The sequence below is a fragment of the Triturus cristatus genome, chromosome 9, assembly GCF_964204655.1.
Source record: "Triturus cristatus chromosome 9, aTriCri1.1, whole genome shotgun sequence".
NCBI classification, from domain to species: domain Eukaryota; kingdom Metazoa; phylum Chordata; class Amphibia; order Caudata; family Salamandridae; genus Triturus; species Triturus cristatus.
In genome coordinates, this window is record NC_140592.1 from 324,153,527 (window position 1) to 324,179,143 (window position 25,617).

General features: G+C 44.8%; 1 protein-coding gene across 3 annotated transcripts in view; it reads left to right on the top strand.

Annotated features, from left to right (window-relative positions):
- NICN1 (nicolin 1, tubulin polyglutamylase complex subunit) overlaps nucleotides 1–25,617 on the top strand; it is an 88,298-nt gene that overhangs the window by 50,428 nt on the left and 12,253 nt on the right. For 2 of the 3 annotated variants that reach the window (XM_085625048.1, XM_085625047.1), the window contains exon 4: nucleotides 25,008–25,121. The exons of the other annotated variant lie outside the window; for it this stretch is intronic. In XM_085625048.1, coding sequence (XP_085481174.1) covers nucleotides 25,008–25,121 — 114 coding nt within the window. The remainder of the gene's footprint in view (nucleotides 1–25,007; nucleotides 25,122–25,617) is intronic. 3 annotated transcript variants of the gene reach the window in all.

Consider the following 25,617-nt stretch of genomic DNA (forward strand, 5'->3'; position numbering starts at 1 on the left):
CACTCCCCTCTTGAGTTCCTCTCGGCCCCTTAACAAGCGAGCAAATCGTCCCGCTTGATTAGTGTACCTTGTTTCTCAGGCACCTTCTGCACAGACAAGCGCCTAGACAGTTTTTAATACTGTACCTTTATAACTATTCCTATCCTTACACTAAAATCTCAGACATCATGAAAGCTGATTTGCAAAGATCACTATATTGTCAATTGAAATGCAGAGGCCCAAGAACAGGTAATACTTATTGTCTACGTACCCGCTTAAGATGTTCTATTATCTTTACAAAGGTCACAAAACCTACAACTGCCTGCACTGATAAGTCATTGGTACACAGTGGTTTTGCTTAAGGTGCATAAAAATCTACTACTGCCATCTCAACGTTGTTGGCCTAGGGAGAAATCAAGAGTTGGTTGCTCCAACAGTGCAGGACTCGCATCCTCATACCAAAGCTTTCCATATTTGTCCCGAAAACATACCATGATGCCTTGATGAAGCATATTCAAAGCTCACATCCAGACAAGGTTTTTGTCATTGACTAAAATGGAATCCTCTATCAATGCTAACATTTCATCAGTGCCTGCAGATCTTTGAGGTTAGAAACATTTGGAAGTTTCTTTTGGCCCTGAAAAGGGACAGGTACTGGAAAAGCCTAAGCTTTCTTTTGAAGAGGTAATATCCTTTCACAATATTCTGAGAAGCAGAACCAGAAAAGCTTTGAGAAGAGCCTGCAAACACAGAAGAACGCTCCTGGGCTTCCATGTAGCACAATGATAATTCTCATTATGATGCTGACTATCATGGTTCTGCTGAAAGAGCACTGAAATAACTTTCAGGATCTCTGGTGTGATAAAGGCAGGAGAGGAAGGACTGGGTTTAGAAAGACCTCCAAAATAGACGCATCCTCAGAGGAATATGACACATATCCTTTGTACTTGTCACACTTCCTTGCTAGTCTTCTAAGGACAGGTCACCTGAATGAGGTTGGTGGAAGATGATTAATGTTTACTGGTCGAGTCACTCACTATTCCACAAAGTCAAAATAAATTCTTGACATTACTCCCATTGGTGCGTTATCATGCATTAAATATACTTAAGAATCTGGCCACTGCTAGATCAGTAACTCCACAAGTGGAGAGAATGTTCCAGTCTAACTGCAAAATCCTAATTTTTATGATCACAAACAGTTGTCTGCAAACCCAGTTTGAACCACTAGCCCATCCCCTGACAAGAACAACAAAAACTTGATGGGATGAGAAAAACATTGAAGCATTCTCGCTCAGGCAGTGGTGGACTGGACTGCCAATTCCTCTTTTAAACTGCTATGGCTATCATCAGTAGTAAAGCTGCTCCAACATTTTCAGGAGCTATATATGAAGAAGGAAGCACCCACGGTACAAAAAGGAACATTTATTTCAAACTCCTGACTTGGGGCTACATCAAGATGTATAGACCCATTTTATCAATGTTGCATTTCATACTGACCATCTTGTAGTCCTAGGAATGAGTGACAAAGTAGGACACATTCAGAAGGACAAAGGGACAGCAAAGGCAATGTGGACATTGCAACATTAGAGCAGCACCAGCATCTCATAGACCACAAGTAATGCAGATGGGTGGGCTGTAAGGGTACCAATAGCAGCTAATGCCATGTTCTTTATATAGCCAGAAACTCTTGACTTCCTGGCAGAAACACACATGGACTGAGCACCAGTACTGCTGTGAATGAGGTAGGAAAATGTTTCAATTCCTGTGAAACATTGACACAGTTTTCACTCCCCAACCACATCCACATTACGCCTGATGTAAGTAGACTGAGGTTTATTCGTCAACAGAGGCGCAATTCAACCTCAGACAAATATTTCAAAATGCTGTGAAATCATCCATTGCTATCACTGAAACAGGTTTTCAGACAAATGGGTGATTTAGGGAATTTGTTAACAATAATGTAAAGTTGTATCACAGTATACAAAGATTACTAATGACAAGGTGATATCCAACAGTCAAGGTAACCGGTCCGCCTGGAAACCCAGCATATTGTCTGTGGCAAAATGGGTTACTGCTTTAGGGGCGTGAAACCCTACTCAAGCAGTAATCACAATCTCAGGATATTTTTCGGGTTTATTTGTGTTTCACCCTGTGCTTAGGCCTCTGGTAGGTTGGCACAAAAATAGTCAGGCTTAACTTATAGGCAATGTGTAAAGTATTTATGCAGCACACAAACAGTAATACAGTGAAAGCACAACACAAAAAATATCCCACCCAACTTTGCAAAAATAGAGTTAAATTTAATAAATTATTTGAAATCAAAACGACAACAATCCGATCAGTAGACCAGATGTATCCAATTTTAAAGCTTTAATTGAAAACAGTGCGTAGAAGCACAAAGTAACAAGTATAGGCCAACCACAATGAAGCGTGGGCTAGATACAAAGCCAAGTTAGGCTCGCTTAACAAAGTACCTTAAATCCTAGTTACCAAGCGTTTCGAAATCCCGCATCAAAGATACATTGCTCAGTAGCAGTTCCGAGGAGCTGCAAGGCTGCGATGCATAGTCCTGCGTTGTCGAGGATGCCGTTAATGAGGGGCTTGCGATGCAAAGGCTTGCGTTGTGCATGCGTCGCGCAGCAACAATTCCGAGGAGATTGCAAACTGCGATGTGAGGTCCGGTGTCAGGGAGGCATTGCGCAGCGGCAGTTCCGATGTGGCTACGAGAAGATGTGTCGTGTTGCATCAGTTCTGCTTCAGAGGACCAAAGCTGGACTGGCAGAGCACCGTCCGTCGGGTCCACTTCTAAGGATCCGGCATTGGCGTGGCACCACATGGGGCTCAAGACTCACACACAGTAAGTAGAGTCCAGGTGCTGGGTTCAAGTTCATTGGATCCTTTTCTGTCCCTGAGGCTCTGATCAGGAGGCCAGTCAACTAGCCCTTGGAGTCACTCTGGTCATCCTGGGATCAAAAAGTAGGTTGAGTCCCTTTACTCAGGCAGCAGGGCAGCAGTCCTTCTTGCAGAACAGCACAGCAGTCATTCTGAGTCTTTCACAGGTCAAGAGGTTAAGCTGAAAAGACCAGACATATTTGCCTCGCCTGGTAACTTCACTGCTAAGGACAAAAATTGTTTAAAAGCCACTTTTAGGGACCACTTGATTAAGGAAAGGGAGAAGTGCGAGCCACTCAAACCCGCCAATAGAGCGTACCTGTTGGTTCAAACCTGCCTCTACATTGAACCCTACTTAGCCATGGTGCCGAGTGGAAGGGACTGGGTCCTCCTCACCTGGTTTGGGCTGGGATTGATTAGGTGCCAACTTTCCTTCCTACTGGGTCAGTTTAATCCAAATTAAATTTTGGTCTGCCACTGCAAACTTTAGCTCATTTTACCTTTTTCTGCAGGTTCTAGACAGTTATGCCAGGATAATCCCACTGTGGAGGGGCGCCCCACACTCCTGACATATATCTGCCCTTCTGTATTTATATTCACTCCCGCACCTCGAGGTGTGTTTTGGCGTGGCCACTTTTCTCAAACAGGCACTACAGGTTAGGCACTCCCTATTGGTTTTAAATGATTGTTTTATGTTCTGCATAATGCGCCCCCATTTTGGTCCTGTTTTTAGACCATTATTGCTAATGTGTTTTTAATTTTATCTTGCATTTTATACTTACAGACGTTTTTTTCCCTTTCTTTTGTGTGTTGTTGAACTGTTGGGCAGTGCAGTTTCTGCACTGTGCCGAATGCCAAAAACATGCAAACTTTTTTAAAGTGCTTTCTCCAGAACTGTGTTTTTAAATCCAACTTTACCATTAAAGAGGGTTTTAATTTACAAGTCCATAGACCCCAAACTCCAGATTCCTACCTGTACCAAATTGAAAGTTACCACTTATTAAATGTAATAAGTTAACCCAATGTTATCCCATGGGAGAGGCAAGCCTTGTAGCAGCAAAAAACAAATTCAAGGCTTTGTCACTACCAGAACATGTCAAAGTTATAAAAACATGTCCAGCATTTTAAATACACTGCATCCTGCCATATGAGCTAGTTAGGGCCTAAGGGTGACTTATATTTATTAAAAAGGTAGGGTTAGGTCTGGCTAAAGGTTCATTTTGGTAGGCTGAGATGACAGTTTAAAACTGCACTCACAGGCTGCAATGGCAGGCCTGAGACATGTTTAAATGGCTACTTAAGTGGGTGGCACAATATGTGCTACAGGCCCACTAATAGTATTCCATTTACAGGCCCTGGGTACATGTAGTACCACTTTACTAGAGACTACCAGTAAATTATATGTGCCAATTGGGGGTAAGCCAATTTCACCATGTTTAGAGGAGAGAGTGCAAGCACTTTAGAACTGGCTAGCAGTGTGGAAGAGTCCTAAGGCCAACAATATGAGATCTGCAATAATGGAGGAGTAAGGCAAAATGTTTGGGAATGACCCTGCAAAAAGGGCCAAGTCCAACATTGTCCTTGTCCATTTATTTAAGGTCTTCCTTAAAGATGGATTTTGCCTCATCTCTAATGGTCCTCTAAGGCGGTCTCTTTGCATTTTAGAAACCAGATATCAGAACCCCAATCAGGTAAGTTATTTTGGCTGACGTCGAGATCATCTATCCATTTCTCTGCCATATCCAGGCGGGCATGTAAAGTTGGTAGATCGGATCTAATGTATTTCACCTGTAAGGATACCCCTGAGACCAGAGTCCAGTTTGGTGATGGCTGACCCAAACGAAGAGATCTCCTTCATGATGGTTTTAACTGTGGCCTCTTTCTTATCCTTTGAGGATTGCTTTTGCATCAACTTTGCACCAGATAACGCTCCCAAAAACAGGAGATGTCTTGTAGGGTACTGGAAGAATATGTGAGCCAAGCAGAGAAAGTGCCATTGATGGGGGTCATGGAGGAAGGCATTCAGCAGCCAAAGGTATGTATGGCTGGCCTCACCTGGCAAAGTGACAAGAGAAAGCATCACAGTGAGGCTAACAGGTGGCACAGTTCAAAATGTCACAAAAAACAGAGATATTGAGCATGGTAATGGAGTCTGGGATGAAATAGCATTGCACAATCTCAGATACAAGTGAAGCCCCTGGCAGCAAGAGACAAGCAGGAGAAGTTGAACAAATGGCAAGCTGTCCTAAAGATGAGGCAGCAAAGGCACACATGATATCAGTGAAGTGAAGTCTAAGTATAGTAAGCAGTTTAAATGCCTTTGCTACGGGCAAATGTGCCGGGTATGCCCAGACGTGGGTGTCTGGCTAACTGTGCCACTGGATTCAAGCTATCCTGGCTGATGAGGGGTGAAACCCCGAAACCGGTCCTAGGATGCTTGTTTCCAGTCCAGAGAGGACCTGGCTTGGCTGTTCGGCCTGGACTGTTCCCATGAGGCACAGGGTCAAGACTGATTTGCATATGGCCAGGTCTAAACTGGGGTGGCACGGTGAGCAAAAGAATGATGGATTTAACCCAGATCTCTTGACTGGGGGTGAATGTTTTGAATTGTTCTGCATACTGTCCATCAACTGTGTGTCTTTTGCTATTTCGCCCTAAAACTTTTTATTGGCAGCTGTAAGCATGCCGTGACGTGCGCTTCCTGCTCTCACAGGCTTCGGGCTCGGCTCGTAGCTGAGCTAGTAGGTTGCTGACAGGCTGCTACAATGTATCATGAGAGAACTCCGATTGATTGATACCCGCAGTATGGCTTTCAGCCTGATGTCACGTCGAGGTAGTGCCCAATGGCTACTACTAGACATGACAGCCCAGTCAGGTTGTGTGATGCAAGAGTCTCTGACGCCACAGGGACGTCACGTCCTGCTGATGGTAGGGTGACCAATAAGCTTGGGCGGAGTTCGCGGAACTCCATTAAGGGCAAAAAAACTCTGCCACGCTCAGCGGAGCTCCGCGAGCAGCAGAGTGCATTAGATAAATGCAGTTTGCGGTGATTTTCAATGCTGGGTGCTTGTCCGCACTATGCAATAATCGTGAACGGCACCATGCACAGTGCAAGCGGGCGCTGCTTCCTTTCTGCCACTCAAGTAGATTTTTACTCGAGCTGCAGATTTCTCAATGCAAACAGACGGTTTCTCAACGCGAGCGGTTGCGAGCATACATGACCACTCGCAATGAGAAATCTGACCTCCCGCGTTGAGAAATCTCGCCAGGACGTTGATTTTCCACGCTCGCGCTCGCCAACCTGATGTTGACGATCGCGAACGAGGAAAAATCTCGCCGGGAGGTGGATTTTCCTCACTTGCGCTCGCCAACATGACGTTGACAAACGCAAGCAAGGAAAGAAATTCTGCTCAGCAACGCGAAGCAGAGTTTTTCGAAACTCCGCGAGCTCCGCGTAAAGAGTTCACCGGCCAGACTTAGTGACCAACCGTCCGTAAATTTAACGGACCGTCTGTGATTTGGATCTCACGTCCGTTATCCATGATGATCCCTTTTATGGATGCCTTTTGTCCGTAATTTTGGGCATTGCGGGGAGCAGCGCTGTTCTCCTGCAAGAAGCCTCAACTCCCTGATGGGGCCGTCCAAACTCATCCTCATCCTCTGAGCACAAAAGCAGGCACACCCCGCACATTGTCATTCTGTATGTGACTGATTGTCATATATAGAATACAGTGGGCCAGTCTGGGCTGTTAAAGAATGTGGTGGGCCTCCTTCTGCTTAGGACTGATCATTCTGTCAGATGTCCAAACATGCCATTGCTGCTATGTGAGAATCCAGTTAATCAAAAGAAGGAGGTGAAAGAAGTTAAAAAGAAGGGTTTATAGTTCTTTCACAGACTCATCATTTTAAAACTGTTGCATTTTCAATATTGTACTCAACGATGCCATGGTTGCTGCTTTTTTATTTTATGCAACTAACAACCATTGACAAAGCCAATAGTTCTGGCTTGTTGTAGGTGTAACGTGTAACGTTACTTGTTGTGTTATATATCTGGATACAATGACAGAAGCAGCAAAATACCAGTCTGGCTGCACACTATGCTAAGCACAGATTTTTTAGCTTAGGTGATTTAAGCCACGCCCTTAATTACATCGAACACCCTCTTTGGAGAGACCCCCCAGTTTTTTCAACCCACTTTAAGCCCTGTGAACACTATGTCACCGTCACCTCACGTCCTGGTACTGTGTATCATGCATGACTCATGACTTCCACTTTTTCAGATTGCCTATGTGCAGGGGCATAGTGAACTCTCCGCCCACCCCACCACTTACTTTAGGATCTACAGCAAGGGTGAAATTCTTGATGGGTCTCTTCTGTCTGCAACTCTGCAGACAAAGGCTCAGCTCATAATTAATATGAATAGGTGAGTGAGCTTGTAAGTGAAGGGGTGTGTGGATGGCTGAATGGATTAATGAAAGGATGGCTGGATGAGTGAAAGGGTAAATGGCTGGATGGAAGAGTGAATGGATGGATCAGTGGAAGAGTGGATGAATAAGTGTGTGGATGGATAGGGTAAAAGGGTGGATGGATGGATAATGGATGAGTGAAAGGGTGGATGGAGGGATGAATGAGTGAAATGATGGATGGAAGTATATACATGATGGATCGATTTGCAAATGGTTGAATATGTTTGGATATGGATGGGCACACAGATGGAAGGACAGAATGAATGGTGAAAGACTGAATGGTGGTTGAAAGAATGATTACACCTTGTAGCCCCCATTATCGTAAGTAACATTTCCTATACATTGACGTTCACATTTATATGAGTCATTGTTAAATATAGTATGTGTCTAATGTAACGCACTCCGACACCCTGCCCTACATACTTGGGATGAGTAGCACTATTAATTAAATAAACCACACATCAGAGAGGGTCTATGTGAAGATGAGGGGCACTATTGGAGGGTGGTAGCAAGGCCGGACCGGGCATCAGGCGCTTCCCTGGGAGGCTGGAAAGGGGGGGGGGCTGGCACTCCAAAGTTCCTTGTATATCCAGCTGTTTTCAGGCAACAATAAAAGCGGCCTCACTTATATTCAGGTGTGGGTGCGCAGTGTCTGGTGACTAATGTACCTGCTGGAGTGAGATGAGAGTTTTGAATCCTCTAAGGTAGCACAGAGGGTTAATATGCCTGCTGCAATTAATGTGTACCATGCATATCAAAGAACAGTACTTTATGTGCAGATCTCAGTGGGTTACTACTTTTGTCACTGATATTCTTTTTTTACTGTGCAGTTCATAAGTTACATATGTGATCTAGCACAGAGAGCTATGCGCTTTCATCAAAGAGCTGCATGCAAGCTGCATGGAAAGGTTACAAAGTTATGTGTCCTTCCCAGTCTTTCATTATCTTGATGTTGCTAAAAAGGTTTGTTAGGGCAGGAATAAAGTCTTATCATTAAAGTTAACCCTAACCACGATGTTATGTTCTGAATCCTGAGTTTGTGCTTCTTCACACCAAGCACTCTTTGCCTTATGTAACATGTTCTATACACTGATTTAACACAAATGAAATACATGCAAGAGATTGGCTCTGGAGAGATGAGAGGCACTGTTGGAGGGTGATAGTGAGGGAAACATTGAAGTGCCCCTTCAAAGATTGTCGTATCGCACAGTAAGGTCATCATTTACTATGCTTTAGAAGCCAATACAATTGATATATAATGACAAATGTGTTGTAAAATGCACCATGTTTCCCCAAATTTTCTTTGGGGTGCAATAACAAAGGCTGAAAGCTGTCAGTTTGTTTGTAACACACAACAACTTTTAAATAACTGTAAACAAACTGTGCAAATGTTTCAAAACAATCAAGACACTTAACTTGGTGATGTTCAAATGATACATATTTGCTGAAACCACATTTCACCATATTAGTATTTGTACGCTATATAGATTTATCAGTAAAACTGCATGATGGCATTTTGCTTCCATCTCAATAGAAAATGTTCTGTATGTAAAAGACAGTGCCTCCTTCTGTCGTACAATAATGCCTCAACAACGTATACAGTTTCTAGTCTGTAGCACACTTCTGTGCATCAGTGAGAATCTGCAGTTTAAAGCTCACAGAAATGAAACAGCCCAATCAGTATACTATTTACAATATACAGCTATAATAAGGAGGGCTGATATATAGCTAGCCATGGCATGATATAGTAATGTCAAGCCCTATCTAACCGCTCTGACACACAATAACACCATAGCACTTAGCAGTGTGCAGCCAATTATAGCTCATGCAGTCTGGTTAATAACTCCCCTTTCCTGCTTAATGCTCTTACACTCATACAAGACCTCTCCACTGTGGGTTTTATCCATCACTCAATACTATACCAGCCCCTGTACCAGTCATCACCAGCTGAACAGAAATGGAATGCTTGAAGCGATCTGACACATTAAGCTGGTCACTCTGAGGACTGCATTCTAGTCCAGCACTGCAGGTCCCAATTAGCTGCATCCTATGTGTGCCGCTTTACATCTCACAATGTCTGTCCAAGCAGACCTTCCCCACCATTTCTCTCACCAAAGATGCCTGCTTAGGACCATGAATTGTAAACAAAATATCAGACTGGACAACCTAGTGCAGTAACCATATAAATAGATTATTATCATATGAAATACTACAAAAAGACCTGCCCAGTTGCTCAAAGCTGTGTGCATACTAAAAGAATGTGAAGTGCACGATTGTCTCAACCTAATATTAACTTATTTTGACTTGTACTTAAGTGATTGTCTATTTACTTATATACTATTGCGCAAGAATTGATGTAACCTAGTTTTGAGCCAATGTACAATTGGTCTCTCAAACATACAACATCAAAGGTGCTTTTTAAAATTGTGTTTACTCATCTAAATACACTTTGAGAGATTCAGACACTGACAATGCAGCAGCCATGTCTGCAATTACAAAGGAACAAAGTCGACATCCACAATGACCTGAGGCTTGTTCCAATGATGGGCTGGGATTTTCAAGCCAATCAAACTGTTTTAACTGTCTACTTTCACCCAGACCTAAAACGTCAGCCATGAAGATTGTAGTATATACTTAAGGTGCCACAAGCTCTAATGGTCTACACTGACCAGGTCACGCATCCTCAGTTCATACATTCATCAAACTTCACTGTAGGGATATGCAATGCAAGAATAGACAGCAGAGCACACTATTTTGAAGAAAGTTTGCTATCTTTCTCCCTTCATTGGGAAACACTGCTTTGTAATAAATGCACAGCATGTGAATCTAGAAAAGGTTAATGCTGCAGAAGGAACAGGTTACTTCTATCAACTGTTTTACAACTTAAGACTAACCTGTATGCACATGATATCCTCCCAACTCCCCAGGGAAGAAGATTGTTACAACACCACATTGTGACATATGTAGACATAACTGTACACATTACAAAATTACCAGGAAAAACCACCTGAACATGGCATCCAGAGTGTAGAGGTTTGGGGGTTTGGGCCCATGCCTTCATGAGTTCATACTGAGCCCACATTTGGTCAAAGCCGAAAAATAATAATTCAAGTAAATTAGTTGCATTTCCAAGCCCACTCACTACGTGGTCGGATGTGCCACTTCATGCAAATTAAGAATAGTCTAATGATTGACATCTATTGTTCAGTATAAGTATTTTTTTCGTAATCTTTTTCTTTTGTGTTGTGCGAATTTACTGTTCAACATGAATGTGTACAAAATATGAACTATAACATGAACAAAGTGAAATTGATTGTCTGATCTAACTCTACATGGAGCTGCTGTGAGTAGAGTAGTTGTTAGGTCTAGGTTGACAGCACAGTTGTTGCTTACCTTCAATAGAAAATTATTTTAAAGCAGTACTACTTAGAGAGAGGGGCTTTTGCTCGCCCCACATTTCAATATTCCTCCACATTGGATTTGATTGATCAGAAATTGAGTGCTTTTGATGAAAAAGAGTGCTTGTATTGCACAGGTAATGCTCAATATAGTAGACCACAGTTGATTATCGTGACAAGCCAGTGATCAAGTCTTGTAGGCCTAAATTGGTTCTTTGGGAAAAGTTTAGTCAGATGCCATACTGATGTGCCTTATGTTAGAGTTGTGTTGCATGGTGTGACTGTCTCATGTTGTACTCGTGTTCCGTGTTTCTCTTTTTCCACATTGGTATGTGTTTGTACAGAGCTTTGTTTTTATTCATGTGTAAAGAGAGTCCTGGAGCTTTATGGGTTACACTGTCACTGTCTGGGTGTCAGAGCGGAGGTGCCTTACAGTTCAGGTCCAGATTAAAAGGAGAAGCTTTACCTTTTCGAGCTGTGTCCGAGTCTTCTCAATATTGACAATAAGTATGGGATTTACTAATTGGATTACATATTTTTGCTTCACACTGCTTGGGAGATAAAAAGCTGCTGGGACTTCTGATTTTTTTGTTGTGTCATTGTAAAACATAAGAGCTTATCACATTTCAAGGATGTGCAATAATCTTCCCTGCAGACGTGTCGAATGTGAGCTCTGACAAATGAGATTGAATGGGCCTTTAGTACAGAGACCCTTTTTTTAAGTCAGCCCACAATAGATGTCTGTTGGCTTCAGATGAAGACTTAATGTTCATGTCAATGTGTACTTTGCACCTGCCTAAAATGTCTGATGGGTCTTTCTAGGCAATGATCACGTGTTAATGTTTATGTTCATTTTAAAGTTAATAGTCTAACTTTATCAATTTTTTAACTTGATAACATAGTTAGTAGGTCTATCATTTTACATTGCTAATGGCTTGACAGGACTTGTAGACTAATAAATCACTCTGATCTGTTTTCCATTACTAAAGTATACAAAAAGGGATGGTTGGGGGACAAGGCGCTAGTGAGCCCAAGCAAGATGGGTGCACTCTAGTGTTGCTTTGCCGACCGGGACCTCAATCCGCAAAATATCCAGACAAAAAAGCAACATCCTTGGCTTGGAGGAGAGCAGGGGGTACCCCACAAGTGCACCCCGACACCCTTGTGTGAGTCTGGACTGCAGGGCTTTCCAATAAGTGGTAGCAGGCACAGCTGCGGGTGAACGGCGAGGCCTCTTAGGATGGCGCTGGGTGGCCGTGGCCTGCTGTGTAAAGCGCTGGAGAACTGGATCCAGGGGACCGAGCAGCAGAGCTGGGTTGTGGTGGCGCTGACAGCCCGGATTCGCTTGGACCTGTGCTTGTGGAGAGACCGGGAAGGAAGATCGCTGCATGAGGTGTGGCGGGTGCCCCGTAGGCCACTGGGCGCCGGCCAGAGACTGTGGCCGTGAGGTGCCGCTCCCCTGAGGACCATGGTGCGATGGCTGTGATGCGATGGGGGTGCTGCCCTGGACTGGAGAGGGGGGTGCTGCTGGTCGCTCTCTGTGGCGCGTTAGTCGCTGAAGCTGCTGTGCCGGAGTGGGTCCCCGGGCGCCGATCCTGTTCACGACTCCGGCGTGACCTGGGGACGCCTGAGGGGCCGCGGTGTCTGTGGCCTGTTTGGTAGCCCGGTGGCCTGGCCAAGCTAAGGGCTCTCCGCAAATTCCCGAACGTGCTCACCACGGAGTGAAGTTGAGCTGGCAGCTTTTGGGAGCAGACTGCTCTTGAGGATGCCCGGACATTGGCTACAATCCTAGGCATAACGGGACAGCGCTGGCCTCCTCCCTGACGGTCGCAGGATCTGGGGTCTTATGGTGATTATCGTGGATGTCACGTCTCACAGGCTCGCCACCTGGGACAGGAACCCGTGTTCAGGTATTGGCGGCCTACAAGAGAAAATACTGAGACTTGCCTTGAGTCCCCGAGAGCCCTCCTATTACAACTTTCTACAGGAGAACGGAGCTGACAACAACGGCAAGCGGTTCAATTGATGGCCGGGCACTGGAGGAGGGCAAAGACATCTGCAAAAGAGATGGGTAGTGCTGGGCAAGTGTAAATCATGGGGCAAACTGACAGGCAGCAGTCCCGCCTTACCTGTGAGACAAAGAGGGTGCCTATACACTCACAACTATACGCTCCCTCTGACTCTGAGAAGGAGGCCCCCACCCCCCCCCCGCAGCCCGAGAAGACCCTGGAGGCCACCATGCTGGCTATGCAGCAGAGCCTGCAGTCAATAGATGGCAAAATCGACGTTCTGAATGCACGCATGGACAATAAGGCATCCGAGTTAGACAGGCAAGCTACGCACCTCACTACGGCGGAACAACGCATCTCGGGAGCTGAAGATGACATCCAAGAGCTCAACCGTAAACAATTGAACATGGACAAAATCCTGGCCGTCTTCCAGGCAAAGAATGAAGATTTGGAGGCGCGTTCTCAGCGCAATAATTTACGCATAAAAGGTATCCCGGAGTTCACAAATACAGGCCGTAGAGGAAATGCTATAAGATATCTTTGGAAGTGAGGCGCTGGCGACGGTTTGCATAGTGGAGCATGCTCACAGATCCTTGCAGATCCCCCGCCCCCTCCCCCTCCCCTGAGACCCATCATTGCCAAACTTCTGAATTACAGGGACCGGGACGTGGTGCTGCGCCTCTCAAGTGAAAAAGGAGTCATGCACTATCAGGGGAATTAAGTGTCCTTTTACCCTGATTTTATGGTAGCCATGCAGGCAGCAAGAAGAGAGTTCAGCCCGGCGAAGAAGAAATTGCAGGCTCTGGGCCTAAAGTACGCTATGCTGTACCCCGCTCGTCTGAAAGTAGGACATGATGGACGTCGCACTATATTCGCCACCCCCTAGGCAGCTATGGACTTTATCAAGGGAGCAGGGCGCTCCCGACAGGCATTCCCGAATGTCGCGGTGATAGCGGCTGACAATGGAGAATAAAGTTTGAGACTCTAAACAAGTGCAGTTTGTAAAGAGAACGCCTCCTGAGATTTGACTCTGAACTTATGGTCCTGTGTGGTTAAACATGGGCTGCACAAGTATGGTAAGACTGTAGTTGGCTGTAAATGTATTGTGCGGCTATCTGGAGGTACGTTTGATGGGCATATATAAATTCCCATTGCATGTTACTTATCCCCTCAGCACCATGGGACTAATGGATGGTGGGAGGTGATGGGGCCCCTCTCACTTTGCAATCTCTATTGTCCTGGAACGAATTGAGGTTTTTCCTGGCCCCCTCTGTTCCAACGGAGGGTCGAAGGCACCTTGTGCCCCCACTAGGGTACACCCCACTGGGAATAAATGTCCTACAATGTAAGCTATGGCCCTTTTGGGCCATGTTGTGATGTAGGTGTAGACTACATTTGGGTTTCATATCTGGTATGGCTTCGGCAAGTTGAGGGTGCTGGAGTGGGTGGAGGGAGGGTATATTACTGTTGTTGTTGAGGCTCTGATTGCGTGTCACCCGTCACACAACCACAATGAATGGCCTCTCGCCATGCGCTCCTGCGTACTGCATTGTAGCATAAACACAATATGGACACAAGGGTAGTGTCTAATAACCTCAACTTGCTCATGTTGAATGTGAGAGGGCTAAATAATCCCTAAACGGTCAGGCAGGTATTTGCCTACTTGGATCGCCACCAGGTACATATTGCTTTTATACAGGAAACGCACCTCACCGCCCAGGCGGCGATTAGCGTGGGGGCATGCTGGGCACACACAAAAATAGCCTCCTCCTACTCCAGAGAGGTCCTTATCGTGATTCATAGAGGTATTCCCTTTATCACCTTACACTCCCAAACAGATGGTCAGGGGAGAAATGTTAAAGGCAGGCTAACCCTAGTTAACGTGTACGGCCCTAACACCGACGACCTGGACTTGTACACCACTCTCTGGGCCCGCATTTATAGGCTACAACCCTCTACTGTTGTATGGGGAGGGGATTTCAACACTATATTAGATCTCCATGTCGACAGATCGACGGGCCCAAACGGGCAGACTAATCAGGCAAGTAGGGCACTGCGGGAGGGTTTGGCGGATTTAGACCTTATAGACATATGGCGGACCCGACATTCAGAGAACAGAGAGGGCACGTTTATCTCGTCGGCACACAATATGTGGTCACGCACATGGGTGCAGGATGTGTATCACCTACCCAGGACACTATAGGATCACTCCCCAGTGTCATTGTCTCTGTTGCTACCATCAGGGGCCCCTCGTCCCTTTCAATGGAGGCTCCAGGCCTCCTCTCTACAGGATGCGGTTTTCAAAGACAGTGTAAAGACAGCCATTGTACAGTACTTTGCGGTTGAATAAGGGCTCGGTTGCCAAAGCCGGTACCCTGTAGGTGGCATTTAAAGTCACAATTCCAGGGACATGCATGTGGATCTGGGTAGGGGTTCTACAGTACCTGCGGTCTCATCTGAGACAGCTAAAAACCGCGATTCAAGAGAACATAAGAAACCACTCCAGAGCCTAAGATACTATCAGACATACGAAAGCGTCTGTCTGAATACAGCAGACCAATAAATCCGCCATATATCAAAGCACTGAGCTGCACGCGAATATGGGGAGGGGGCGTCCTGGGCGCAGCTTGGCAACTAAGATAAGAGAGCCAAAGACATCCCACATACACTGACATCGTGACCCAGGACGGGAAGTGCCATCATGACACCCGGGAAGTCCTAAAATGCTTCATAGTCTTCTATGCTGATCACAATGGCGAGCACCCGTCGGCGACCCCAGGGGAGACGGATGCATATTTAAATGATATTGCGCTGGCGTGGCTATCATCAGGTCAGAGGGAATATCTAGTACAACCAATAACGGAAGAGGTGTGCGAAGCCATTCGCCTACTCCCAAACGGAAAGCGCCTGGGGGGGATGGTCTCCCATGTAAGTTTTAGAAAACATTCTCTGACCTGTTAACACCCCACTTCCTGAAAATGTATTAGGAAGCATATGACAGTCACTCTTTATCCCTCACGTTGCGCGAAGCATTGTTAATTACGCTTTTAAAGCCAGATAAACCGCCCGATAGGACAGACTCGTATCGAAGGCTGTCATTTATCAACACTGATGTAAAAATAATTGCGTCCCGTCTGCAGCCTTTGCTTCCTTCGCTGATACTCCCGGACCAGGCGGGCTTTATCCTCGTTAGATCAACAGCTCATAACCTCCACACCCTCTTTGATGTTATACACCAGCTGAACCCCGAGCAGCCAGCAGCAGCTGTTTTTCTAGATGCCACAAAGGCATTAAACTCTATACATTGGTCGTACATGTTTACTGTGGTGACCCATATGGGGATGCCATCAGCATTTCTGTGCTGGATTAAGCTGCTGTATACAAATCCAGTAGGGCGGGTTTGCATTAATGGAGAGATTTCTGACCCCCTTGCAAATACACAGAGGCACGAGGCAGGGTTGCCCGCTATCTCCGATCTTATTCGCTTTAGCTCTGGAGCCTCTGGTGTGTATAATCGGACAGAAACACTCGTTGGTGGTTCTGCGGTTCCGTCAACGCCCACTGGCTATCTCGCTGTACGCCGACGACATGGTGGGTACACGAGGGAACCCGGTGTTAACCGGGATCCAACGGTGCAGGAGTATATTAAACACAAATGGTTCTCCAGGTTAAGTATAAATTGGACCAAATCAGTGGTCTTTCCGCTTCTACAACCCTACACACTCTAGAGTATCCACTGGAATGATGCACGGAACCCCTAAAAAACCTGGAGATCTGGGTACATTACGACCCAGAAGTAGTGATATGTCAAAATTATGGAACAGCTATAACGCTATAACGAAATTGCGAGATCATATAAACTGCTGTATTCGACTGCCCCTCTTGTTAGCAGATAGGATGGCAATTATAAAGATGGTAGTGCTGCCTAAGTTTTTATATTTGTTTACTAACATCCCCATCCCACTAACGCAGGACTTTTTCAAAACACTGCAATCCTGCTTAACGACTCTTGCATGGACTGGCAAACAGCCTAAAATAGGATGGCAGACACTCACTCGTCCCTACCTTCAAGGAGGGTTCAACGCACCTGGTCACCTCTACTGCTTGTGCGCTCTGGCCCATTTCGCTCACTACTGGTACCATCCCTAAAAATACATAGCACACCACTGTAGAATACGAGGAGGCTCAACCGACCCCCCTCAGTGAGATGGTACCACAGGTGGGGTTGTCTTAACAATCTCAAATCCTTCGGTCCTGTGCATACTACGACTAGAGCATGTCAGGCACACGCAATCAGAGCGAACAAAACTCCAATATATGCCTCATTGCTACCACTAACACACCACCCATCCCTCTCGGTCACTGGGGAGGCAGGGGCACTAAATATTTTGTGGGAGGTGGGGGTGAAGACCATGGGGGATGCTTTCCCTGCTGGCACCTTGCTAACGCTAACAGAATTTGGGGGGGGGGACCGGCAACACCCCCCGCTGCAGAGCTTCGTATAGCACTGGTTGTGTGCGGCAATGATGGCGCTCTCCCTTGTTTTCCCCAGGAGCCGCCTTTGCTGGCGTCTCTACAGATGCTGATCTCATGTACTGACCGAAAAAAGATCATCACCAAACTATACAGTGCCTCCCAATTTGAAAAGGGTGGTCCTGCGGACAAGGCTAAAAAGAGATGGGATGCCATCATGGGTGCCCCAGTGACGCAGGCAGACTGTGAGTTCTGCTGTGTTTTACTAGACAGGCTCACGCTCAACTGTAATCTCAAAATAATACACTTCAAATACTTGCAACAGGCCTACTATACCCCCCCTCCAGCTTCCCAAATATGGATTACGCTTACAGCCAGAATGCATATGCTGTGGGGCTGCTGAGGCGGACGTTTTACACCTTGTGTGGTCCCGTGGGCCTGTGGTTAAGTACTGGAAATAGGTCATGCAGACCCTATCCAAAATGGTAGAAACGCAAATAGATTGCAATCCCGCTATCTCTGTTGGGTCTCGTTAAGGTGCTTACGCCAGCTATACGTAAGCTGGTGGCGGTGACACTGCTAATGGCTAAGCACAGGCTATCCATGTGTTGTTGAGGGGGGAGAGCACCACGCCACTCTGACTAGCTACACGACCTAGCATATTGCAAAGCACAACTGGAACTATACGCCAAAGAGCTACCTCTGGTGTCCAGGCCAAGAGACTTTTGGGCCACATACTTAGCATATATGCTGTTTTCCAACACGTACTAACTGCTCCACCGAGCAGTGCTCAATGGGAGGTGGCAGTGGGGTGGCGGCATTCGGTTAGGAGGGCAACAAAACAATGTGTATTTATCTATAGGGTGGACGGGGGGGTCCATTCCAAGCAGTAGCGGCCTTTACCAGAAAGCTGCGTCCTCCCCAATTAGCTTTGTTTATTTTGGGGACTACAGCTAAATTAGCCTGAGAAGACCGCAGAGTTCTTCCCGGCGAATACCATTGTAGGAGCTTGGTGAGATGAGACGGTCCATCCTTATGAAGAGCTCTGTGAGTAATACATAAGGCTTTGAACCGGATGCGTTTGTTTATTGGGAGCCAATGAAGTTTTTTTATTTCGGCAGAGATCGAGGCATATTTAGGGATACCTGATATAAGTCTTGCAGCCGCATTTTGAAGTAGCTGCAGCTTTTTAAGTAGTCCTTCTTGCATGGTAATGTAGAGACTATTACAATAGTCAAGTCTGGATAAGGCAAGGGCCGAGATAACAGTTCGATGTAATTCTTTAGGCAGCAGTGGCAGTATCTTCCTACATGATCTAAGAATGAAAGATGTGGAGGAGATAACTGAATTGACCTGATCCTTGAACAACAGTCTGTCGTCTATGATAAAGCCCAAGTTCTTGACTTTCCTACTGGGCGTGGGTAATGAACCCATTGAGTCATGTGGGTGTCCAGAAACTGGGATCATTTCCAAACAGAACTACCTCAGTTTTATTGGAATTTAGCTTGAGGCAGTTGAGGGTCATCCAGTTGTCCACTGCTGACATAAATGTTTTAAAATCATCCGCAACGTTGGTGAGTGCCACAGGAAATAAGGATACCACGATCTGGGTATCATCAGCATATGATGTGAGGTTGAAGCCAAAAGATTCCACCAAGGATGCCAAATGTTTGACGTATACGTTAAAGAGGGTAGGACTTATAGAGGATCCCTGTGGCACACCACAAGGCAGGGAAAAAGCTTTAGCAGTAAAATCTCCCAGAGAAACCGCCTGGGTTCTGTCTGCTAGGAAAGACTTAATAAGGCTCCAGGCCTTATCTTTGACTCCAATTTCTCGGAGCCGGTCCATCAATAAACCATGATGGACCGTGTCAAAGGCTGCAGACAGATCCAACATGATCAAAACCGCCTTGCCACCCTGGTCTAAAGTCATTCTGATTTCTTCTGTGGATTTAACCAGCGCCGATTCGGTGCTGTGTCCTGATCTAAAACCATACTGTGTAGGGTCTAGTCCATGAGCCTCCTCCAGGAATCTGCTTAATTGAGTGTTCATGATTTTCTCAATGAGTTTAGCAGAAAGAGGCAACCTTGATATGGGCCTAAAGTTTTTTGGGTCAAGGGTATCAAGCTGGGTTTTTTTTAATAGCTGTATAATGGAGGCTATTTTCCAAGACATCGGGAAGTAACCCTTGACAAATATAGAATTAAAAATAGAGGAGAGAGTTTCCGTGACTGGTTCAGATGCTAGTCTAAGTACTGAAAGGGGGCAGGGGTCCATCGGGGAACCTGATCTGGTCGAGTCTAAAAGTTTAAGAACCTCCATGGGGGAGGTAGGTAAGAAAGTCTTTAGCGTCCCAAGGTCATTAACCGAGTCATGTGAGATAGGTGCCCCAAATGTGGAGGGCTGGGTGAAAGATGAAAAAATGTTATCCACTTTTTCAAAGAAGAAATTTGCTATTTTGTCGCACAGTTCTTGGCTGGATTCAAGCTGTGGAGTGGTAGGTTCTGCTAGTGATTTAACTGTTTTGAACAGTTCCTTAGAAGAGTTTCCTGCTTTTTTAATTTTGGCGGCAAAGAAATCTTGTTTGGTTTTAAAGAGATATTGTTTATACTGGGCTAAAGAAATCTTATATCGCTTTTTGTCCTGCGCATTATATTTAGTCCGCCATTGTCTTTCCAAACGTTTACATTCACGTTTCATTTCTCTCAGGTCTTGAGAGTACCATGGGGCAGATGGATGAATTCTAAAATTGCGTCGAGTTATCCTGGGGGCCAATTGCGTACATGCTGAGTCCAACCACCTAGAGTAGTCAATAGCTGCGGCCTCCAAATCCTCAGAAATATTAGGGAGTGATTTTTCAGCATCATGTTAAGGACATCGGCATTAATTTTTTTCCAAGAGCGGAACTCCGTGTAATTAGTCGTGGCATTTGTTCAGTTTTGAATTGAAGGTAAAATCAGGAAAATAATAGCCTTGTGATCTGACCAAGTAATGGGTAATGTTTCCTTCACGGAGACTTCCGTGTTGTTGGTAAAAATACCATCTAAGGTGTGCCCCGCTTTGTGCATGGGACCGACAACTCGTTGGGTTAAATCAATTGCCTTAAATAGTTCGGTGAGTTTAATAGTGTCTGGAACCTCTTCCTCTTCTAAGTGGAAGTTGAAATCACCTAGGATCGAGTAAGAGCTCGATCCTAGTTCGTTTTCAACCCAGGTACTAGCTTTTGTTAGGAACCCTGCTTTAGGACCAGGTTGTCTGTAAAGTAAAGTGCCTCTGAAGGTATATTGATGAAAGAGGCAAAAGCAAAAGTCCAGTGCTTCACAGTCGGCATTGGTGGAGTTGTTAAAAGTGGCTTTAACGGATCCATGGTAGATTATAGCTAATCCGCCACCTTTTTTATTAATTCTATTCTGGGTGTGACAATTATAGCCAGGGGGAGTGGCTTTCACGATGTCAGGGCCGGAGGCTTCATCTGTCCAAGCCTCCGTTATAAAAGCAATTTTTATCCCTTTGTTTTCTAAGAGGTGGGCCAATTCAATGCTATGTTTTACTAGGGACCTAGCATTGAGTAGTAGACATTTGGTGTTTTTCTTTGTGCCTACCCTAGTAGTGTTTTGTTTGTTGTTGGCTATCTTATATCCTAAAAGCTGGATCCTAATTTCACAGTTGGAACAAGTGGTCAGACTGGGACCAGTTATAATATCTGGAAAGATACATTTATGGTTACAAGTGGAATTAGTAGTGTTTAGCCTATGCAACATCTCACTTGAATAGGTCCTACGCCCTGAGAGCTCGATGGTGAGCCGGCCAGGGGTGCTGGCGCGGTGCGCGGGCCAGGCGCGGACGGGCGCAGACGGGCTTGCCTTCGGCGCGCCAGCGGCGCGCCCGCTGCGCGCGTCCGCTGCGCGCTCCTGCTGGCATCGGACTTTAGAAGGAGAGTACCGTGGAAGCCTAGAGCGCCGACCCCAGTACCACAAAGATGGCGGCCAGCCCTCGCATTAACCAGGTAAAGTAAAGGTTGCGGTGCAAATTAGCAAGTAAGCGTTTCTCTGTGCAAAATAGCGAACAAACGTTTCTCTGTGCAAAATTCGCTGTACAATATGAAAGGTTAAATTAGGTTTTAAAATGAATACCAGAGCCTTGCTGAACGCGCCTGCTATCACCCGGCTCAAGCCTCAGGTGTTTTCTGAGCGCGCCCGCGCTGGCATCGGACTTTAGAAGGAGAGTACCGTGGAAGCCTAGAGCGCCGACCCCAGTACCACAAACATGGCGGCCAGCCCTCGCATTAACCAGGTAAAGTAAAGGTTGCGGTGCAAATTAGCAAGTAAGCGTTTCTCTGTGCAAAATAGCAAACAAACGTTTCTCTGTGCAAAATTCGCTGTATGCTGCATGTAAACTGTGTCTGAGTTCTTAGTCAGTCTTTTAGGCATGTGTTTTTAGGCTGGTACTGTACTTCTGAGATAAATGCAGTCAAAACTAAAGGCCTTGTTTTGGGCCCTGTGAATTTCCTACTGTTCAGAAGCTCCAAAATGTAGTACAAGTAAGGAATGACTCCGGTATTCATCAAATCAGGCCAAATTTCGTCATGGCAACCCAAATACTGAATTGTTTTCCTAAATATGATTATGATAGGAAGTAATCTTTTGAACCTGAGGGTAGACTGATTTTGAAAACAAATCCCCTTTACCTTTCATAAATGTCCAGCGGTGATACTGCAAATGATCTGTAGCTACACAGTCCTTTAAACAAAAAATGTAAACTCCTTCAGATTTCCTGATCAGAAACTGATGTCTACCATGTGTTGTGCGACTCACTTCAACCCCCCAGTCTGTGCAAGCTCTTATGATGCCTCCCAAGTTTTCCCTTTCACTTGTACATTCTCACTGTTGTGCTGTCATCTTTTTAGTTTTTCGAAGGGGTTTCTAGCAGTTCTTGTGGTTTTGAGTCAAGATTCTTCTTCTCTCATGATACAAATCCAGGACCTTGCAAAATTTTAGATCATTGGCAGACCAATGGCCTTTCACCTCAAGGGTCTTTTCTTAACGTTTTTCAGCAGTAAGGGGTTTATGAGCATTATCAATGGTCAGTATTGATGTTTAATGGTGGTATAATTTGTACATCAGACACTCCTAGAACAGTAATATGAGCTGTCGAGACCACTTGCAGGAGGTGATTGAGGGTTTGGAATTCCGATATTGTATGGTTACACTGAATAAACTCAATGTCCAGTTTGAGGTATTTATTTGAAAAGGAATAGGTATTTTCCTTCCAAGTAAGAATGTAAGGAAGTTAGACCCACGAAGAACACAAATCAGCCAGAACATAAGAGAATCTTCTTGGTCCGATATATAAAATCAAACACAAAAGCACAGAATGTCTGTTCTACAGTACAAATCAAATGGCAGTTTAGAGCTCAGTTATTTAGAGACGGTTCAATGTCCTTGGCAGATTTTGTGGTCTCTATATTCGGGGAAGATTGTTCAGACAACATATTACATTATATCAGTTTGGCTATTATAAGTTTGCACTCTGACTTAATTTTTCAACAGTCTTCAATGCAAGGCGGGAAAAGTAATTGGATTAGAGCCCACAGGGCTATGAATATATTCAAATTGTCCATATCTCTAAGTTACCCAAACATTCATCACAAAATGACAAGGGGCCTACCCAATTTTGAAAGTAAAAAGCTAAGGTGCCAGTGGGCCAGTTCAAACAATCTGTATGCCTGGCTAATTGGGCTGTTGAAAAGTCCAGTAGATCATATACACAACGGATTACAGTTGAGCGGGGGCCCAGCTAAGGTCCACAGTGGTTTGGATTTAGACTAACATCCAGATTACATCCCAATAAGATACCAAAACATAAAAAATCTAAACCTCAGAACTGACTGTCCGTTGGTGAGAACACCTGAAGGATCACGGGCCCACTGTATCCACAGGTACTCCGATTGGGTCTCTGGAGTGGGGACTTAGGGTTCGGGTCCAACAGTGACTTCACATGTAATCTCCTGTGCTTGAACAGTGACCGAGGTAATTCAAACTGTTTCAGAATCCTCGTGGTAGGCAGCAGTCAGCAGGACTCTCTCCAAAGAACTAGAGTGAAGAGGTAAAACCTGAATTTCGCCCTAGGCTGGAAAAAGGCCAATATGTGCTCCCACAAATCTGGGATCAATCCAGAGGAAGCCTCCTGTCCAGGGGCTCACATTAAAGACGCCCATGCCCTTGAATATAATCAGCTGCCATCTTTTGTTAGTCTCCTAGTAGCATAGCGTGAGTAGGCACTAACCACTCTCGACTAGGGATGGAGGATGCACTTCAGCTGCAACCTGTGACTAAGATTCTGATTTTAACACCACTAAAAATCATAGAGCATATTCTGTGGAATTAAATATTGTTTAGATCAATAAAGTACAGGACAGACAAATCAATGATGGACTGGGCTTTCTCAGCCATTTGGGGTATTTTATCCCTACTATACCTGTTCTAATAAATTTCCATATGCTGCTTTCCTTCACTGCTCTGATGGCTTTAGCTGATAGAGTGAGCGTATAATCTATGGCATAGCACTTAAGTCACCATTCCCTCACTGTTATCAGTGTCTTCAGTGAACTATTCTATCAGTCTTAACTATAGTCATCATCTTCCCTTTCAAACTAATTAACACTTGCACATGCCTTTATCTATGTTTTTCGGACCTATGCTCTCTGTCTTGAATATAAATACGTTGTATCTAATTAGCGCATTCATATATTAATTTCTGGGATAGTGTTCTTTGGAACCAACCGATACTTCTCAGAAGTCCTCAGTCAAACATGAGTGTCTTTTCTCTAAACAAAATCATTATAGCCTACACTATTGTGGAAGAGAGAAATCTGAGCACATTTAAAGGATGGGGAATACATGTTCCCTAAATAAATGCCCTCAGTGACTAACAACTGTGGTGATCTGACTGAGGAATTTCCTGTGAGTTAGTAAAGCCAGTAGGTGTTTTAACATGGCTGTGGATATTTCCAAATGGAGAAATAAGCCACCTGTTGGGAAATACAAAGCAGAGATGTGACTAAATATTTTTGGTACAACCGCAGCTATTTTTTCGCACCACCTCACGTCTCATAGTATAATTAGTACCTTAGGGTAAGCTCTTGGGGGTGGGGGAGGGGAGTGCTACTATAAATGTTGAGAGGTGTTTTGATCATGCATATATTTATTCCACATTCCTTGAAAGGTAGCCTGGGATTTACTGACATTGTTTGTCTGCATCCTACATATTTTACTTCGGATTTCTGGACAAGCAGGTAATTATCCCTGATTGCAGGACACACTTGGTTTTCTCAGTGTTAGCTGGATAATGTTCTAAATATATATAGAGAGCTTTTAGATGTAGGAAAAGTTTAGGTTTGTTTGAATGGCCTACACTGAAGAGAACCATCATCATAATAGAATCAACCACGAGATCTATTACTACTCCCGTAGAATGAGAGTGCATGACAGACACTTGGAGTGGGAGTTGATCACATCAGATATGGTGGCTTTGATACTTTGTTTTCACTCATACACTCTCTTTGCTCCTATGGCATTCCTGTACCCTCTTTTATGTTTTTCTTTTGTCACCGCACAGCCATTTTAACCACTTGCATCTTCCTTCACTCTTCTCACCCTCATACGCTATTGCGCTTTCTTTTCTTTCTAGCTTTTTCTTATTCTGTATCTCTCGTTTCTCTTTGTCTCCACTAACATTTTTGTTCTCTTTTTATCTCCCAAACCCTACTCCATTACATTCTCTCGAATAGATGACTGGTGATGTTAATCATGTCACCGCAATGCGCTTTATCCTTCGGCAGCCATCCCCAGTGTGGTTACAGTTCAACATAGAAGAGATACAGATAAACCCATGTGTCCAGTCGGTGAGTAAAACCATGAAAAGGTGGACAACACCTGCCATGTAGAAAAATAAACATACTGTGTTAGGCAGGGATGTAAAAGAGTGAGCATTTAAATGGTTAACGTGTAGGCATTCTTCTTCCTGGGACTAATATAACTATTTTATTCCCAACAACAGCATTCCAGCAACTACATGCTATCAGGCACTTTGGCTGTAAAATCTGCATCTGCTGCTGTTTGTCTTTACCCATGTCCTCAAGCCAGGAATGCATACATAATTGTGCTCTTTTATTGTGAAACATGTTTTTGTGGGGGAGGGGAGTATCATTAATACCCCCTTTCCCAATTGTTTCTGTCAGATATACATAATTTAGCATATTTCTTGCTTAAGGAATACATTTTTAATTAGCCATTAAAACTACTTGGGGAAATATTCTGGCCCCTCTTTATTGCATGTGTTGCCATAAAATGTATTGTTTTTGCCCCAGTGGATGAGGCGCAGAACGAAGTAGATTAAGT